The following is a 20,652-nucleotide window of genomic DNA, read 5'->3' on the forward strand; positions in this document are numbered from 1 at the left end:
TTTTTTATTTTTTTAATAGTTGTGATATAACAACACTAAATTAAATGGTTTCTTTTAGTTCCAACACTTAAATGATAAGTTAATTTTTCACTGATTTCTCACATTAATAGGTAGTTTTATAAAAGATATTGATTTCTAGTAATTTTATTATATTAATATTTTTTCTTTTAATGGTAATGTTTTAATAACAATTTTAAAATTAGTACAGTGGTGCCTCATATAACGTACTTAATCCGTTCCAGGTGCACGTCCGTTAAGTGAAACGTTCGTTATACGAAACGCATTTTCCCATAGAAATACATGTTAAAACATCTAATTCGTTCCGCAGCATAAAATAACCGTACTGTATCATAAAAAATGAACATGGGGTGCGTTCTTTTATTCCTCCGCATAACTCTGCGCGAGCGACATCCATTTAAAAATTCCTGTGGAACGAATTCCTAAATTCTGGTGGGAGTGCGTGCCGTCGAACGGAAAAAACGGCCGCTTGTAGCAGTAGTTTACGGTAAAAAGCAACATGGCGTCTTCCGTGGCTCAGATAGTTTTGTTTCCGGGTCCATTATGTGGTTATATGAATGAAAATTTAAAAATTGTGAAAGCGCAAGTTAGTGCACGCGGTGATGTAGGTGTCTTTATGAATTTTTTTGAATGGTAGCCGGCATTCTAATTTTTTTTGTGGCTATTTTGAATGCTCTTTCAGCAAATAATCCATTTTATGGTTAAATTTTACAATTGGGACTCTTCTTTTGCCTTTAAAAGCTCATATTTTAGAATTATAGATTCCTCCATCACGATACTATCGATAGTGCGAGCGCTGCCATCTTTCTTTCACCGTCATTCCTAAATGCCTACAAACAGCAGCACACTCCCGTAGTAGCGGAGACGCAGAGCTCCGCTACTACGTCTCCGGTTACGTTTGTTTAGTATGTTAGGAAAACACTAACGCACCCATGGAGCAGTCGCCAATTATGCCGGAAAGTCCGTTGTTCGCAGCCAGTCCGTTGCTCGAGTTACGTAATGGCCAAACAGAAAGTCCGTTGTTCGCAGCGTACGTTATACAAGGCACCACTGTATTTAAAAAAAATTGTGTGATAAATCTATATGCATTGATAAATTTTGTAAAAGCTAAGTTTCTATTTCCATTATTATTTTAATTTTCTTTTTATTCAAGTATATCTTAGAAAATTATTTGATTTAAACCTTTAAAATCCATCAGAAATTTTTATTTAAATGTATGTTATTGGCTTTTAAAAAGTCATTATCAAATTACATAGCTTGTCAAACAATATATTGAAATGCACATAACATTCAGATATTTATTTCTAATGGAAAATTATTTTAGTTTTATACATTGAAGTCCTAAATAGTACAGGTCAAAATTAATTGTTTTTTAATACAAAGATTGATTTGAAAGATTGTCAGTTTTTATATTTGAAATGGAAATTTTTCTTTGAAAATAGAGAAGAAATAATAATTTTATAAATTTAATATGATAAATTGACACACCTATCTAAACAATATAAATCAATCAAAGAATTTATTTTTACAGTTAATAATGATTAGTTAGATATTACAACAAATTCTATTTTGTCTTAAAATATAATTTTCCAAATTATTATAGTTGATACAGGTGATATTAATATTGACAGTACCTCAGATTTTTTATGTGAATATGAAAATAATAGTATCTATTAAAATTTTTTAAACAGATAATGAATCATTACAGCTCAAAGTTTATTATTTGTAAAATTTCAGATTAGAAGCTGTTGCAATGGATGCTGAATTACAGGAAAAAACGTTATCTGATTTGAAACGTTTGTGTGAGTTACTACGCAGTGGCTGTGATACAGCAATGAAAGAACAGAAAGCAAAACGAGAATCACAAGCTGATGATAGCAATAGTAAGAACTGATTATTATTCTGATAAATAATTTTTGTTATAACTTAAGCCAATATTCTGTGAACAGTTAGTTTTTATCATAGAAAATCTGTTGCCCGCACTTATGTACATAGTGTAAATGTAAATTCACTTTATAACGTGAACAAACGTGCAAAAGAAAACACAAAATCAGTCTAGTCCAGCAGTTCCAAAAGTGTATGCCGCACAGGGGGCAACATGAAATGTTATAAAATTTTTATAATGTTAGAATTTAATGTACTTGTTAGAATTTGACATAGGGTACCTTGGGAAAATCTGCATTTAGCAAGGGTGCCTAGAATCAAACAAGTTTGGGAACCACTAGTCTAGTCAAAGTTCAATGAAGTTGGTAATTCATAATGCAATAATCTACAGAAATTTGAACTTTTTTAATCATTAAAACTGATTAAATAAATAATTTTTTAAAAGGGGAGAGAATAAGTTTAATCAATGTTTTTGCAATATAAATTTAAATGTTCAGGTATCATAAAGACTTAAAACTTTTTACTGTATATTTCCGCCGATAAGATGACCTTCAGATAAGACAAGGTATAAATTTTTGTCAAAGTTTTATAGTTTTAGCATATATCTGACCTATAAGATGACCCCCAAAATATTGGGTTGAGTCATAAATAAGTTCCGTTAGTGAGTAGGTGTAAATGACTGTCAAATACTTGCCAGATGTTGTGTTGCTTCAACTGAGTTTTATTAGTGGCTGTTAGCAAATAATCTATAAATGTAAATGTTATTAACACCGAAGTGTCAATAAGGTAATAAAAAATTATTTTTGAATTCATTTAAAATGGAACATTTGAAAGTGCATGTACGCCATATCATGTTGTGGGAGTTTAAACTCGGCAATAACGCTACAGAAACAGCAAAAAAGTTTTGCAATGTCTACGGCAGCGGTGTAATTTCAGACAGAGCAGTTTGAAAGTGGTTTACAAAATTTTGTTCTGGTGATTTCTCCTTAAAAAATGATGAAAAACCAGGCTGTTCCTCAGACTTTGACGATGACGTTTTAAAGGTCCTGATTGAGAAGAATCCACGGCAAATGACGAGGGAGTTAGCAGAGAAACTGCACACATCCCAATCAACCATTAATCGTCACCTCCAAAAACTAGGAAAAGTAAGCAAGCTGAGAGTTTGGGTTCCACATAACCTCAGTGAACGGAATAAAGCTGACAGAAGGTCAATGGCTGCTACCTTGCTTTCTTGGCAAAAAGAGGAATCTTTTTTGGCTAAAATTGTTACGGGAGATGAAAAGTAATCACATACGAAAATGTTATTTGAAAAAGACAATGGGTTGACAAAAATGATCAGCCACAACCAGACCCTAAGCCCAGTGTGCACGGAAGGAAAATTTTGTTATGTGTATGGTGGGATTGTCAAGGAATTATCCATTTTGAGTTGTTGCCACACAATGAAACTGTTACTGCAAATGTATACGTACAACAGTTAGAGCAACTTCAGCTAAAACTTCATGAAAAGCATCCTGCACTTGTTAACAGAAAAAAGATCACCTTATTGCATGACAATGCAAGGCCACACACAGCAAAGATTACACAAGAAAAAATTTTGGAGTTTGGCTGATCTGTTTCGTTTCATCCACCATATTCACCGGACCTGGCACCAACAGATTTTCATCTTTTCCTGGCACTGCAGAATGCTTTACAAGGGCAATGCTTCCAAAATGATGACCAGGTTCAGGAGTTTTTTGATTCAAAACCACCAGAATTTTGTGCAAGGGGAATTGACAAGTTGCCTGAAAAATGGCAAGAAGTCATTAATAATGATGGTGAATATGTGTTAGATTAAAGTTTATTTTTGTACATTTTATTGGCAAATAAATTTCAGTTTAGAAAACGGAACTTATTTATGACTCAACCTAATATCAATGGCCTATGAATTTAGTTTAGATCAGCGATCATCATCTGAATATTAATACTGTATAGCGTATACAGAATTATGTCCTATTCATAATTTTTCAAATAAACAAATTTTTGTTTAATTTTTGTTTTTGTTTAATTGGATGGCTGAGTAGCCTCTAAAGAAAGGTCCGGTCATCTATAAGAAAAATTGTTCTAGAACAAAAGAAAAAATGGAGATCATCTAGGAAAGTAAAAAATGTTTCCAGAGCGACTATGTCTTAATTTATTAAACAAAAATTTAACATCCGACGAACTTCGAAAAACTTCGATAAACAAATTTTATTTTCTGCCTTGCTATTGTTGCAAACGTTTGCAATGATTCGGGTAATGACCTTGACTATTCACGAAAACGTCATATGGGTTATTCTATTTTGTGGACATGCCCTACTCTCTACTAGTAAATAATTATGGTTTGTCTGTTTTTTCATAATGGTTTTAATTTATATAAATTTCAATCTAATTTTTTTTGTATCTGTTCTATAAGACGACTGGATTTTGGGGGCCTTTTTTTATGATTTAACTATTATCTTATCTGCAGAAATATACGGTAATTTGTCTTCAGTTATATTCTGGAATAGAACTGAGTTTTAGATTATCATTATTGTTTTTTTGAAATATAATTGATAATTAAACAAACAGTTTGAAAATATAAATATATATATATATATATATATATAAATGGACATGTTTGTGCCTATATTTCACTCTGCAGCCAAAACTACACATTGCACATGAATGTTGTTGGTGTGTGGTAGTAGCTCTAAGTCTCCCATCGTGCACTATGGTGGTTGCGTCTGGATAGTTATAAGGGTGTGGGAGATATGGGGGTTGAAAGTGGTTGACTTTGAAAATGTGTGACGCTTTAATGAGAATGTTCCAGTTTTTTCTAGAAAGTTTCAGACCCTAGAGGTGAAATTTGGTACACAGTTAGGGTACATCATGAAAACGCACACTAAGAAGGGATTTTTTTGAAATTCTCCAGTGGGGGGAGAGGGAGAGCATTAAGGCTTAACCTGAAGAACGGCTTCTACTGTATTCATTTAGATGCAATTTTTTGTTTTTAATTACGTTTAGTCTTCATTGAGTACTGGGGGTATTAAATTGATAACATTTCAGACATTGTTATAAATGTTTTTTATATATTTCAATTTTTAACCAAATGTTCGAACCGTTTTAAATTCAAATTTCTTTTTGCATATTGGTTCGATTATAGAATGATTGCAAACGTTCCAGAAAATTAATCAAATTGAAAACAATTCATTTGATTCTCAGCAATTCTCAGTGGTAGGTGTTATATAACAATTTACTATGGTTGTTGAAATATTGAATGTAAATAGGGTTTGCTTGCAAAATCTGCACAAGCAAAGCCACAGTTAACAGCTAGTTTTTAATAATTATAATGGCTGATATGTGGTTTTTGGCTTGTACATTATTTGAATTGATAGAATAATGAACTAATGTGACTATTTGGAAGAAAACTTTATGATGTCTTCCTTTTGTTTCATCCTAGTAAATTTTGCCATATATGTGAATAATCAATAAATAGTTGCAATTACTCGTAGTTCTTAAAATGACTTTTGTTGTCATGTCCCCAAGGAATGAGCTCTATATCTATAGTTTAGTTCTTTTTCACCAGCTATGTACTACTACTATCAAGTAATAATGGAAAAAGAAAAACATTTATTTAGATTTATTGAGAACATTATTTCTATACCAGAATGTAGTTATATGAAATAAAAAATATTTTATAGCTAAGAAGACTTAAACTAAAAGAAATCAAAATATTTTTTGTAAATAAAGGATTAGTCTAATATATGAGTTTTCAGTAAAAGTAGTAATAATTCAGTAGTTTTGCATGAAATACTTAGAAAGTAAGTTTTTCATACAAAAGTGTTATTCCTTTCTTCTGTAAGATTTTTATATTTAATAATTTATTCATTTATATTTTTAAAATAACTAAAGAAATTTTTATTTTAGTGTCTGCAGGCAAACGTAGAGATCGTGGACCTTCTTTCAAATTATCAGGTGTGACTGTGAATGCTAAATCAATTCTTAACAATGAAAGTGAGTTAGAACCTTTGGACATAGTGTTGCCATCAGATTCAGAATTGAGAAAAAGGTAATTTGGAAGAATTCCTTAGTATCATGATTTATAAAAAATAAATAAATAAGATGTAAATTAAAAAGTTTCACATAATATAATATCAAGCTGAAATATAGTGACATCTAATATTAAAAGAAGTGCTTGTACTTGCTTATGTTTCATTTAAAAATAATAATAATCTTGATTTTGATTCAATAAATAGAAAGTTTTGAAGAAATTTCAATATCAGAACCTGTATATTAGTAAATAAGTGGACCTTTATACTAAAGTTTAATAAATAAATAAAATATAACAAACTTTTTATTTAATTGCATTAGTATTTTTGTAATGTAAAATATGGATTTTGTATTGATTAATTATTTTCAAAGAATTATTAAATTAAATCATCTGTCATACAGTATTAATGACATAAATTTTTATGAATTTAGTTTTTTTAGCCATTTCTGTAATGAAAAGTGCAAAAAGGGATTAGATGTTTCAATGAAAATAATAGATATTTTATGACAGGAGAGGAAAATGTCTACACTAAAGATAAAATTATAGTGATAATGATACTAAATGCATGTATATAAAAAGTTTTATTTCATTCATACATATAAATAAATGAATTATAGTACGATGTAAGCTATTTGTTATAATTTCTTACTATTTAATTAACACTTTCCATGCTGGTATACGCCTTTAGGCATAATTAATCAAAAAATTCAATTAATTTGCGTTATATTCAAGTTTTCCGTGATCTTCGCTTTGATTTGCTCTTCTCTAGGTTAATTGACTTTGTTTAAGCTAATAAGTGTTTTGTTACCATACCTGGGCCATAAATATTTCGGTAAAAAGGACCCCCTACCATTCTACAGCAAATCTTCGCAGTTAACTATGCAGTTGTCTGAAAACAATCAAAGGGAAACTCCTTCTACAGTTTTATTGGGTATCTTCTGTTTTTGTTGACATTACAACTAATCACAGACTTGTGAAAGGAAAAAATTGCCACGAAAAGCCCCGCCTCCAACCTTTCAAGTAAAATGTAAAAAATCGCAATAAATTTGCTTTTTACATTTTTTTTTAGCTCCAATTAACTAATTTAGTGTACTTAGACATTAAATTAGCTAATTCAACAATATTTAAGCAAATAAATATATATTTAAAACTATCTAGCAATAAATATTGCCGGGAAACTCGACCTTCCTATAGTAAGTCTATAGAAGATCTTCTTGCTGTTAATTGGTTTTAAAACTTTTGTTTCTATGCCTATTACGGTCTAATTGGTAATTTACATTATGGCTGAATCAACTTCAACGAATGAGAGTATTTTTTAGACCCATCTGGTCGGGATTTTCCCGCAAAGAACCAGTTCACATGATTAAAGTCAGAATGTAAACAAACGTTAAAAAATAGCTATATTCTTTATTTTAGAGCCATAATTCTACTAGTTTTCATGTTATTTGATTTTACTTAGACAAGAAGATTTCTTATCAAAAGCGTCTAGCTGAAAAATTTACCGGGAAACTCATTACTTTCGGATATTGTGTAATTGCAGGAAAAAATTAACTAATCGCTTATTTTAGTGTATTATTGTATAAAGCATTGAAAAAATGTAAAAAAATGTCAAATATTTACTATTTTAAGCAGAAATATATGATGATAAACTTGAACGTGTCGCTTTATGATAACAGTGGACTCCTCTTCCTGCTAAGTAATTAGAGACATAGTGTAAATAATGGCAATAACTTCTCCCCCATTCTAGCTAGAGAGATGTGGATTGTTTTGTTTAAAAGAAGACAGATGTGTTTACCTAATAGATGCACAAAGTTCAGCGATTCTCTGTAAATTAATTATTTTTTTCTTTTGTTCCTAAACTTCAAATTTTAATATTATTTTAAATTTGTATTAAACTATAAATTAAATAATCGTAAACTGTAATATGTTTTTAATCAAACACAAAAAACAGATTAAACATAGTGCAATTTTGAAGCGAAATATCGCAATTTAGAAATTATCGAAAAATTGCAAAAAATGTGTCGCATGATGAATTCCACTCAAAAATGTTCTGTAGATTGCCAGCATGGAAAGGGTTAATGATTAAATGTGATCATTTTACATTTAAAGTACATAATTTTTAAATGAAGACAAATTTTTTATATAATTGGCAACCTCACTGTAAATTTTTCATTTAGATTAAAAATTAACATTAATACTTGAAAGAAATCTATTAGGAAATTTCTGCCCACCAGTAGTCAAGCAGTTCTGTTCCCTGAACACTGGGATTTCAGTCGTGGGTTCACGCCTCGCCAGGACAGGCTGAGTTTTCTGGGTTTTCTTCATATCTGTAATGCCTGAATAGGGGCCAGTTATCTTTAAAAAGACCTCACGGAAGGCATCTTCCCTGGGCAGATTGCCCAAGTGTTGTGTTGTTGTAACTTAACAAACAAACAAACATTGGGAAATTTCAAATTTAAATTTTGACATTTCATATTGTTTTGTCAACATATTGGATATAAAATCCTAGCAATATATTTTAAACAAAATAAATAAATGTAATCATAAAGTGTTGTAAAACTTTTTTTTATCATAAATTTGAACTATAATGATTTATTTTACTTATTATAAGATAAAATAAAATATATTAGTCAATAATAGACTCTTTGAATAATTGCATAATATTTCTTTCAAAAATAATAAATTTATATTAATAGTTATATAAGTGAATAGAAGTTTTATAATAAGTATTTTAAATATGAAATTTTAATGTTTTATATATACAAATATATATAAAGCAATATTATATATATATATATATATAATATTGCTTAAATCATTATTGAATAATGTCTGATTTTAATTAAATTATAAATAGGCATAACAGTACTAAGTATCTAAAGACACTAAATTAACCTTAGCAATTTTTAAAAGTTTTAATAATTGTTGAAGAAGTGTCTTCTTATTTTGTATACTGAAGTGATTTTTTTCTATTAAATTGTTTATCTTGGTTTATTTTAGATGGATATTGAATGCAAAATGTAAAGATACACATTGGGATGTTCCATGGACAAATGAAGATGATTCTAAACTACTAAGAGGAATCTACGAATATGGTATGGGTAGCTGGGAAGCAATAAAGATGGATCCTAATATTGGACTTGGAGATAAAGTAATTAATTTAAATATATTATATTATGTACTTGTTTATTTTTGATAAATATGTGATATAAGATTTATAATTTTTTATGTAAACTTAAATTTTGAAAAGAATTTTATTAACACATATAAAAATTAAATTTTTATATATGTTAATATGAATTTAAACATAATTATCTAAAAGCATTTAATAAACTGAATAGTGAAGATTGAAAATTTAGAAAAATTATAAATTATTAATTCCAATGCATCATTTTTCTTATAATCAATGCCAACAATTTTAATATTATTTTTTTTTTCTGTTGGGGATGATTTCTGTTAATCAACTGTTTGATGTACAACTACCAACCTATAATGTTTTGCTAAAAATTTTACAATAATATTAAATCATAAACACATCTGAATTTATATATTTACATTTTTATTTGTAATTAATTATTATAATAATATAATTATGGTTTGTAAATTATGATTCTGTAAAAACTACAAGCAACATAAAATAATGCTATTGACGAAAACGTTCTAACACATATGATAGATTATATTTAAAAATTACATGTATTAAAACATCTTATGATAAAACTTAGAATATATTTGTAGCATTAATTCTAGTAATATAACATTTAAATTCTTGTCCATTAAATTATAGAGAATAATAATATGATTCTAAATTTTTCAGATATTACCTGATGGTGAACAAAAACCTCAATCTAAAAATCTGCAGACTCGAGCCGATTATCTTTTAAAAGTTCTGAAAAGAATTGTAGATCAACAAAAAGCTGGAGAGGTAAATTTCAATGTAGTAATTAAGTATAAATATATATTTTAAATATGTCTGTCAAATAACTTCTAATTTATTTGTATTCAAATAATTATATATTAACAAATTTTCATAGAATTTCATTTTTTTTTTTCATTTTCATTAATTTGTTTTAAAATAACCACTTAGCAATAGTTTTTAATTTTTATGAGAAAATTTAATTATTGAAATTTAATATCAAATTTATTTTATAAATAATTATTTACTTTTAAATTATGTTTGTGACCAAATAGTAGATTATGAAGTAAATTCAGATGTGATATTATATGTAATATGAATTTCCATTAATGATAATTATTATTACAAAATTACTGTTTATAGGAAAAAAATGCTCATTATTTTTTATTGTGCTTTGCTAATGAAAGATGTCAAATTATCTTTAAAATAAGAAATAATTTTTTTTTTAATTTGGTATGTAACAAATGTTTTCTCTGGAATCCTAGGTTTTGCAAAAGACATTTATTACAAATTTTTATTTTTGCTAAAAATATTGAAAATTCATTAAAAATTTTAAAACTGCCATATATAACTGTATCTATCTATAATTTAAACTATAAAAACAGCAGTGAATTTTTTTCATAAAGTGTGTCTTTTGATTCTTTAAGTATTTTACCTAGTGTTCCACAGAAATAATACTAAGACTTTGAGTGTCCTGTAGATATTCAAAGTTGTAAGACATGGTTCCTATGCACCTGGAAAGTTGGGTTTTCATTAGTGTTTGGAAAAAGTTATGGAAAGTCAGGGAATTTATTAAAAATTGTCAAAAAGTCTGGGAAATTGTTTCCTTGGTTGCTTGTTGATTTTGTTTGCTGACGGTATGGCTGACCAAGTGTAGCTGTCAGCAGGCAGCAAGGAGTATTGTGGTACAATGCAAATTATGAAAAGGGGGTGCAGAATATTTTCAGGATTGAAAATTTCACTCAAAATTATAGTGCACAAAATAAATAAGTAACAATATCAATTGTTATTTTTAAAATTTAAAATACTTCTAGATTTTAAAACTACTATATTAATTATACAGTTAGAAAGTTAATTATAGTTATAAGTTAAAAAGAAAAATCTAATCCTTTTAATAATTTAACATCGACAAAAAATTTTTGAAATATTTTAACTCTAAAAAAATATATATTGCTGTTAATTATAAAAAATAACCCGTTAAAAGTTGTAGAAGCAATAGTGTATGTGCAGAATAAATCAAGCAATATTTTATTTTGTTACTGTGCCATACCATAAGGAATGCAAGGGTCTGGAAATTTGTACCAAGTTGGTCAGGGAAAGTTATGGAATTTAAAGTAAAAATTTGAGTAGGAACCCTGTATATAATAGAAACATTAATTACTTGTATTTAGACTTATTGCAATAAACATTTAAATAATTATTTAATTTTTTTTATAAATTCGATTGAGTGATCTGTTGACAGAATTGTATTTTTGCTTTTTTTTTTTTTTTCTATTGAATTATTTTGAAAGCTAAAATAATCAATATTTTAGATAATATAATATCATTATATTATATTATTTATTATTATATTGAGTCACTTTGTGCTATTCACAATTAATTTAAACATTATATCATTTTAAAATAGCATAAAATTAATTTAGAAGTAGGAAAGTAAATTTCACCATTCAGATGTTTCTATAATATGGAATGATTTATTGTGATATTTGATATCAATGCACTGAAAAAATTAAAATAAAAAATAAAAATAACACCATACAGTAAAACTTGTCTAAATGGAACCTGAATAAAACAGAAACCCACCAAAATAGAATTTCTTCTATGGCTTTTCTATGATAAATGTACTGTAAACCAGAAATGTGTCTAATGTAGAAATACAGAAGAGGTGTTTTTGGGTACAAAGAATTTAACAACCTGGATAAAATTGAAAATTAAGATTCTACATGTAGACAAATATAATCACTTCTGGGTATAACAGTCATTGCAGAACATGATAAACTTTATTCCAAGTATGTTTCAAACGTTCAGAGAAATGTAGATCATGTGACAAAGGGACATAAAGTCTTTATTGGAATTAATCAGGGACTTTTGTTAGTGTAGGTTTGCAGGCATAACTTTATCAACCAGGACAGAATTGAATTCTTTTAATAATAGAATGAGTTTCTGAGAATTGAGTAATTCATGAAAACAAGGAGATTGAAGTAACATAGATCTGCCAATTTGCCTTTGTGGAGTATTTAGTAATTAAACTAGTATCAAGTATTCAAAAACAAGTTGCTTAACATGTTGATAATTACAGAGATTGAAGTAAACAATTATTTAGAGTAGTAAAATTCTTTGAGAAGCCAGATCACAGAATTACTTTGTATTATAATAGGATAAGAATTTTTGATGGCAGAGGAAGACTAGTTTTCAGTACTTGAAAGTTCTTCAAAAAACTTCTCAATTCTTGTATTCAAATACTCCCATCTATAATTTAATCTATAATTGACATTTTTTAAATCAAACTTGAAAAATCATTAATTACAGACAATTTATTGATACTACACAAAATTTTTAGCAATATAAAATGATAATTAAAAAAATTAAGATAAAATTTTGAATTTCTCACTGTTAAGAAATTATAAGTACACTGCTGATATTTACAATAATATTTGTTCCAGCTTCATTTTAGTTACTTATATTGATTGTAGATGGTGCTAAATATTATTTCTATCAATTTGTGGCATTTTTGACTTTTGATTTCTGTTCAAGTAAACATTTAATTAAGATTCCTCATGGAACAACATTAACATGAAATGAAATCATCAAAATTCATTTCCTTAGAGGTTCTGGAAAGTCATTAAAGTGCATAGCAGCTGCAATAAACAGATCAGTTAATGCTGTACAAAATGTTTAAATGAAAAAAAAGAATTATGGACAAATCAGACATCCAGGAAGAGATGCTAAACTGACATCATGGGACAAAAGATAGGTTTTCAAGCTGTTAACGGATGATGAAATGTCCACAAGAGAAAATAAGAATATTAAATATTTAAAGATGAAATCAAAGCCAAAATTAATACTTAGGCATAAAGAAGCTAGAAAAAATTAGGCTAAGAAAAAATGTTAAGAAAAAAGGCTAAGAAATCTAAAAGGAAAGGTAGTTTTTTTTTTTCAGATGAAAAACAATGGGATTTAAGTGGGCCCAATGGATTGTCATATTATTAGCACAACGTGCAGAAAGAGGAAAAACATCAAATGAGTAGGCAACATGCTGGAGGATATGTGATGGTGTGGACAGCATTTGGCTGGAATGGCAAAACAGACAATGTAATTATAGATGGAAATATGAATTCTCAAAAATACCAGGAATTACTCTACAATAACCTTGTCACATTTGGATCAATTATAGGAGGAAACAATTGGCAATTTCAGTATGACAATGCTCCAATTCACAACCCAAAATCAACAAAACAATGGTTTTTAAATTTTAAAAAATTAGTGTGATTGGATCTCTAGAACTCTAGACATAAATCCAATAGAAAAATTTGTGGGACATCTTAACCAGAACAGTCTATAAAGAAAACAGGCAATACCAAATAGTAAATGAACTTAAGATTGCAATAATGGATGCCTGGGACTCGATCACACTTCAACAATTATAAAAACCTATCGATTCAATGCCAAATAGGGTGTTTAGTCTTATTGAAGCTAAATGGGGGACCAAGTTATTACTAAAAATCACTTTAAATAAAAATTTTAACTAATGTACTGTACTTATAATTTCTTAACAGTAAAAAATTCAAATTTTTAGAAATTTTATCTTAATTTTGTTAATTATCATTTTATATTGCTAAAAATTTTGTGTTGTATCAGTGAATTGTCTGTAATTAATGATTTTTTCAAGTTAAGTTTTTTTCATACTCAAAAAAATTAATTGTACTTATAATTAATTAACAGACTATGTAATTTTAAGTATTCTTTAAATCTTGCTTTTAAGTAAAGCTGATATATTAATTATTTTCTTTATTTCATTTTAGGAAAGACCAAAGAAAAATAGGAAAAGACGTATAGAAAAAATCCATCTGAGTAAACCTTTTGTAGAAATGGATGATAGTAACGATAGTCATTCTGGATCATCTGTGGTAAGAAATGTGTTTTAATATAGTAATTGTAATAAATATATTATGAATTATTCTGTTGTAAAATACCCCAATAAGCTAATAATCTGATTGTTCTGATTTATGACTAATGTAAAATAACAAATGGGATTTCACATTTATCAACTAAACTTTAATAAGAGTATTTGCTGGCTTTTGATTGTTAAAAAAATGTGAAAAAATAAAATATTTCATTAATAAATATTTTCTTATTTATTATGAAATATTAAATTTTTTTATTTTTAAATTGTATCTTAAATAATTACTTTCATTAATTAATTTCATCACAAAAATATTTCTAGGTTTTATGTAGATTCATCCTTTATTTTTCAATTTTTTGAATATTTATACAGAATAATTTTTAAATGACATTCCTTCATGGTTAAAATAACACTTTAGTTTTCACACAAAAATAAAACATTAATCACATGTCAGCTTTAAAAAAAGAAAAAAACTTTCTAACTTATGCAGCCTAAAAATAGTCTGTTGATTTAATTTAGTGGCATTGTTGTTTATTTTTATTATTAACATTAATTTTCTTTTTATGACTTTTTACAATTTTTAGTAAACTAAATGAAAATTACAAAATTATTTGTGATTTTTTTCATTATTATTATTAAAATATTTTTATAAATAAATTAATAAACAGAAAAATATACATATAATTTATTGAAAACATACAGTCTTTCATAAAGTTCTTAGATAATCAAAGGTAACCTGCAAGACATTTTTTTTTATATAAATAAAAAAAACAGTCACTAATAATTTTCACAACAGTAAATATTTTGAAAGATCAAACATTATTCATACTTGATTTTTAAAAACAAGTATTTTAACATTTAGTTTTAAATATTCTATTTATTGATTAAGTAAATATGTCATATGATAAATAATACATTTATAACTGTTTTAAAATAAAATTTTCAATTTTTGGATTAACTAATTAATTAACAATTTTGGATTACAATTTTGTAGATTCCTACAAAAGAAATGAAAAACAAGAATAGAACAAAAGCAGAGAAATATAAAACTGAAAGTAAATTAAAAGTTGAAGAAGAAATAAGTCCAATCTCCATTAAGGAATCAGATTCAAAAGCCATGAAAAGAAAAAGAAAGAGTGATAAATCAGGACGTAAAAATACCAAAGAAAAACATAAAAAGGTGTGTAATTTTTTTGTATTATATAATATATATATAAGTAAGCTTGCACAATACTGAAATTGATGAAAATATTAATATTTCCATCAATTTCAGTATTGTGCAAGCTTACTTTTTGTAACTGTATTGAAAATAATTTCAGAAAATTTTGTTTACAGTCTTCCGATATCATATGATCATTACCAAAATAAACTATGTTAGAACTACTTACATCGATAACATAGTTTTTTATTAATTTTCATCTAAGAATTAATTTAAATTTTTTAAAACTATACACATTTTGGTTTAGTCTCAGGAATTTGTTGCCTGCAAAGAGCTGACTTTTGGACCGGAACCGATTTGGCTGAGTTGTTTTACCACGTCCACCCAGTTCCAACCTCTTGGCAATTCACTATCGGTATTGACTCGATTGGCTAATTTTCTTTTCTGTTGTTTTGTGAGTTTTGGCTTTTTTTCCTTCTTGCTTGAAATCTGTGGTTCTGGAGTTTTATCCACTGTTAGTTCTTCATTGTCATTTACATTTGGTAATAGGTTATCTGGTTGCATATCAGTAAATTCTTGAATATTTTCTTTTGCAAATTCAAATAAAGTGTAAGTCATTGCTGTATCCAGCAACATGTTAGCCTCTTTATTTAATCTTGAAATTATTAAGTTTTTGACATCTGGAAGATGATGTTTATTATAAAATGCGTCTAAATTAATTATTGGAATTTCACTAGGATAATTTTCATTCCAAATTATTCCAATAAGAAAGATTTTGAATCATCATCATTTTTCACCTTATATTGAAATTTATTATCAGAAACTTTTCTAACGTTTTCATCACCATCATATATTGATTCTAATACCTCCAGTTCTTCTATTTGTAATTCTTTGTTTGTCATATTTACAGCAAAGTTTGCAAAAATTCAATTATAACAACAATGTATAAATGTATTCATAACATTTTGGAAGCCATATTGAAAATATTCCATGAGTCAGTTGGGTAGGCAAATTTGGAAATGTCTATTGAAAATAATTTTTTTATTCTATCACGTAAGGGTACTTCCTTAATTCCAATAAACTAAACATTTAACCTTTTTTACAATGATGTGGTGATATTGTTATTTTGGTTTCATACAAAATAAGTATATTTCATCATTTTAAAAATGGTTAATTGTAAACAAAAATCATCTGCATCATTTCACTTGCATTTGATGATATTTTATAGCTGCTCACTGCTCTTAAGTTATATATATTATTTTTTTTAATTTTTTGTCTCGATTTTTTCCCCTCGAAGGCGACACATGCACTAGTCAATTTTTTTTTCTGTAGTCATTTGTTATTTTCAATTTCAGTATTTACTGCTTATTGCTTTTTCTTATTTTTGTTCTAGTTTTAGTTTTATTTTATTTACTTATTTTCCCACACGTTCACTAATCAATTTTCTTTGTGTAGTGTGTTTTATTGTTCTATACTTATTGTATTTTCTGCCTACTGCCTAAAATGAAACATTCTACTAACCTAAAAGAGTTTATTGAAAAGAGACAGAAAATAAATATATAAGGACTGTTTCATACAGTGATATTGTTCATGACAAAATAGATGAATATGCATAAATCTTATATCATCATGTAGAAAACAATATTCTCTTTTGTGGTGGCTTGATGCCAAAAACAAATAATGAAATCAGTCAGTTTTATTTTTTGTCAAAGTAAAGTCATTTATAACACCAAAAAATTTAGGTCATAATTTAACTTTTTTTTGGGGGGGGTAAGTAATTTTTACTTCAAACGATTATACACTATTGTGCCAAAAACTACATAAAGTAATAAATATATTTGATTTTTTATTTATTTATTTTTATGATAAAAATTCAATTTTTTGCGAATTTTTAAAGTAAAATATGTAGAGTGACTTCAGTTTGGATCATTGTTTTGAAGGGTATTGTACAACCGACCATGTTGTAGTAAAAGGGTTAATATACTAATTTGTATTATTTTTTAAATGCAAATTGTTTCTTGTTTATTTTATTTAAAAATATATGAAAAATAAATGTGATGTATAAATCTTATTATTAGTTTGTTTAATTTATAAATAACATACATTTCTATTAATACAGATAAAGTTTGAATTAACTTAAATATGGACATTTAAAAAATGATGATAAAACAATTTGATATTCTAGGCACGTACAAGTTCAAAGGAAAAGATTAAGGTGGAACGTCCTGTCATGCATTATAGAGCAAATTCTGAACCGTTAATCATCTCTACAGGTGATTTAGAACCTTCAATCTTCACTGAGGTACAAATGTTATTTGTTATTATTGTTAATAATTAGTTTTTAAAACTGAAAAATTTTTAAATTACATAACAGAATATCTTACAATAGATTTCTAATATATACTTAAATTGTATTTTACTGTTATGTACTTTCAGTGCAAAGAAAAAATGAGGCCGGTGAAACGTAATTTAAAACAATTGGATAATCCAGATGAAAGTCTTACCAAAGAAGAACAAGTTCGCTACACCCGGCAATGTCTTTTAAAAATAGGTAGCCATATAAATGATTGTTTACGTGAATACACTGATCCAGAAAAGGTCAAAGAATGGAGAAGGTAAATATTTTTGTTAGGAAAAACTTTTATTTACAATTTTAATATTCATAAAATTGTTTCAGCTTGAACCGTTAAGTAATAGAAACATATTCAGCCAATTACAGAAATGAGGTTTAAGTCATAACTATAACTTAATTTCCAGCTTTCTTAAAATTCTTTTATAAATGAGTTTTTGACTAGATGCAGTTTTATCCATGGATCAAAAACTGGAAGTAAAAGCAACAGGTTTTACATTCTACTAAGAGACAAGTCTAAGTTGTGGCACAAATAGTCAAATGCGTGATTTAGACAATAAAGCAAAAGAAGTTGTTTTGGTTTCTGATTTTTATTGAATTTAACTTAAAGCTAGATGTTTTACTCATTTTGAATATTTGTGATGAATTAAATCAATGAGAACAAAAAGTAATAACAGGATAAGAATTCAAAAAGGAATATTAAAGAATCAAACAAATCCATTTGAAATTTATTTACCATTGAATTTCAAATACAATAAAATCTGTGCAAACTGGAATTGTATGGTACTGAATATTTTTCTGGTTTGGCCAATTTCCATTTTCAGGAGGTTTTTTTTTTTAAATAAGAAAATTCACTCCATTCTGAAAATTTTTTTTGTTTAGGCAGGTTTTACTGTAGATATAAATTTCAAAAGTGAACTTACATATGTTTTACATGAAGGTACAGCATGAATTTAAGCATTTTAATATATAAGGTTTACTTCTAAGATCTGATCAGCAACTATTAAATTCATATATTACATTTTTATATACAAACATTTTTGGAAAGTATCAACCAGTAATACATTTTTGATTGCTTCAGACTTCAAACTGCTCTTGGGGAAATGACAACAGAAAGTTTTCCATGAATTTACTGCCATGTATTTTCCTATTTAACAAATTTATTTTTTTATTTCTGTTTATCTATTGTTGGGTGAGTAGTAAAATAGTTTGCTCTTCTTCTGAAAAATATTTTGCAAACTTTACCACACACCATTCATATTTTCTGATGTCATCACAAGAATGTCAATTAATTAAAAATTTCAAAATTGCAGGATAAAGCAACTTTAAATGTAACAGTGCCCATTAATTCATTGATGCTACTTGTTTCTGAACAGCAATTTAGGTTACATGTTAGCAAGACCACAATTTTAATCTTATACCCTGTTCTTACTGAACATTTCAATCTAGATTGTGACCAAGGTCGCCGATTATGCCTTGGTGCGACTTACCTCGACCGTTTCAATCTCGACTGAAATAAGGTTCAATCGCAATCAACTCAAGAGAGTTCTTGAAACTAGATCCAGTCATAAGAGAGATCCCACAATCCCACTCACGCGAGAAAATACAAGATGGCAGCAGAACACGTGTCAGGCTATCAACAGAGAAATAAAAAAAGATACTATATTTGGAGAGATGATGACATCTGTTTATTATTAGATAAATGGCAAGAAAAAGTACTGTATTTATTTTTAACTACAACTTCCATTTTGTTTGTTGGTGTTTGTGACTTACCATGTAGTTATGTCAGTTTTATCATTGCATGTAATAGCCGGGTTGTTCTCAAGCAGACTGCCTGTGCGAACAGCACAACGTTCGACTAGTGACAGTCACAATCCAGATTGTAGGTAAATCGAGATTGAGTCGTGGATTGTGTGTGAATGTAGTATTAGGTCTCTGGCTAGTCAGTTCTCATTTCTATAATCAGTTCATTGAATTCATAGTTTTTCATACCAATTAAAATAATGAAAACATTTTCAATATTCAGGAAAAAGTCTTTATTTTGAAAAATGTAAAAATATTCTTTTTTCAAACAATTATAACTATTATAACAAAATGCAAGTTTGAATTTTTAAAAAGTTTACATATTTAATCTTTATTGCTAATTATGAATGTTTTATATTCAATTGAAAAACTTTTTTAAATATAGGTATCCCTTGCCTTATGCAGGATTTGATTAATGTGCAAAATTAATTGTGGCAATCCCTTTATATACATGGCAGAAGTTTAATTTACACCATTTTACGAGCTGTCTGTACTTATCATGGATACTGTATTTTGATTAATGTGATTTTGATATATACAGTCTGATCAAAGGATTAATTAACCGCATTAATCAAGGGATATATATTTACACATACACATTATATTTAAATATTGCTCAGTTATCTATATAAATATTTTCTTTAAATGTAGTTGCTTGAGTGCATGTTTGGAATAATTTTATACATATATTAGAAACATACTTCTTAATGACATTTTCAAAATTTCTAATTTATATGAGAAGAGAAAATTATTTCATATTGGGATATATCATTTAGATGTAATAATAGGAATTATCAATGTCATATTAAATGTATTTGTTATTTTAATTATTCTAAACCTGTTTTATGATTAATAGTTTTTAATATTTGTTTTCATTTAAAGTATTACAATGAAAATAATAATTATAATGTATTGTTATTTTTTATATTTAGTTTTCTATGGATATTTGTATCAAAATTTACAGAATTTGATGCAAAAAAACTCTACAAGTTATATAAACACGCTGTTAAGAAAGATGAAGGAGAACGTTCTGGAAAAGAAAAAGATAATGACAAAAATAAAGATAGAGAAAGTGAAAAAATTAAAACTTGTGATGAGGTATTTGTTATTTCTTTATTGTTTTATATAAGGTGTGTATATATATATATATATATGAGTGTGTGTGTGTGTACTGTACATATATACACACTCTTATAAAAAGTTTAAAACAAAAAATAATATAAAAGAATTCTTCCACAGAATTATTAATTAATAATGGATAATTATTATTAATACTAAGCATAAAACATTTTCTATCTCCTATAATTTATCTGATGAATTATTAATTAATTGTACTAACTTAGTATTTTAG

The 20,652-nt window shown here is 27.2% G+C and overlaps 1 protein-coding gene and 1 pseudogene across 4 annotated transcripts in view; one reads left to right on the forward strand and one right to left on the reverse strand.

The window, feature by feature from the left end:
- Positions 1–20,652, forward strand: part of Chd1 (chromodomain-helicase-DNA-binding protein 1) — a 142,119-nt gene that overhangs the window by 99,568 nt on the left and 21,899 nt on the right. For all 4 annotated transcript variants that reach the window (XM_067263341.1, XM_067263340.1, XM_067263342.1 and 1 more), the window contains 9 exons: positions 1,756–1,901; positions 5,827–5,968; positions 8,951–9,101; positions 9,768–9,875; positions 13,889–13,993; positions 14,984–15,169; positions 17,334–17,450; positions 17,585–17,763; positions 20,234–20,399. In XM_067263341.1, coding sequence (XP_067119442.1) covers positions 1,756–1,901; positions 5,827–5,968; positions 8,951–9,101; positions 9,768–9,875; positions 13,889–13,993; positions 14,984–15,169; positions 17,334–17,450; positions 17,585–17,763; positions 20,234–20,399 — 1,300 coding nt within the window. The remainder of the gene's footprint in view (positions 1–1,755; positions 1,902–5,826; positions 5,969–8,950; positions 9,102–9,767; positions 9,876–13,888; positions 13,994–14,983; positions 15,170–17,333; positions 17,451–17,584; positions 17,764–20,233; positions 20,400–20,652) is intronic.
- On the reverse strand, positions 15,302–16,126 carry LOC136969258 (RWD domain-containing protein 4 pseudogene; annotated as a pseudogene).

The sequence above is a fragment of the Centruroides vittatus genome, unplaced genomic scaffold, assembly GCF_030686945.1.
Source record: "Centruroides vittatus isolate TY-2023 unplaced genomic scaffold, ASM3068694v2 contig_1773, whole genome shotgun sequence".
NCBI lineage: Eukaryota > Metazoa > Arthropoda > Arachnida > Scorpiones > Buthidae > Centruroides > Centruroides vittatus.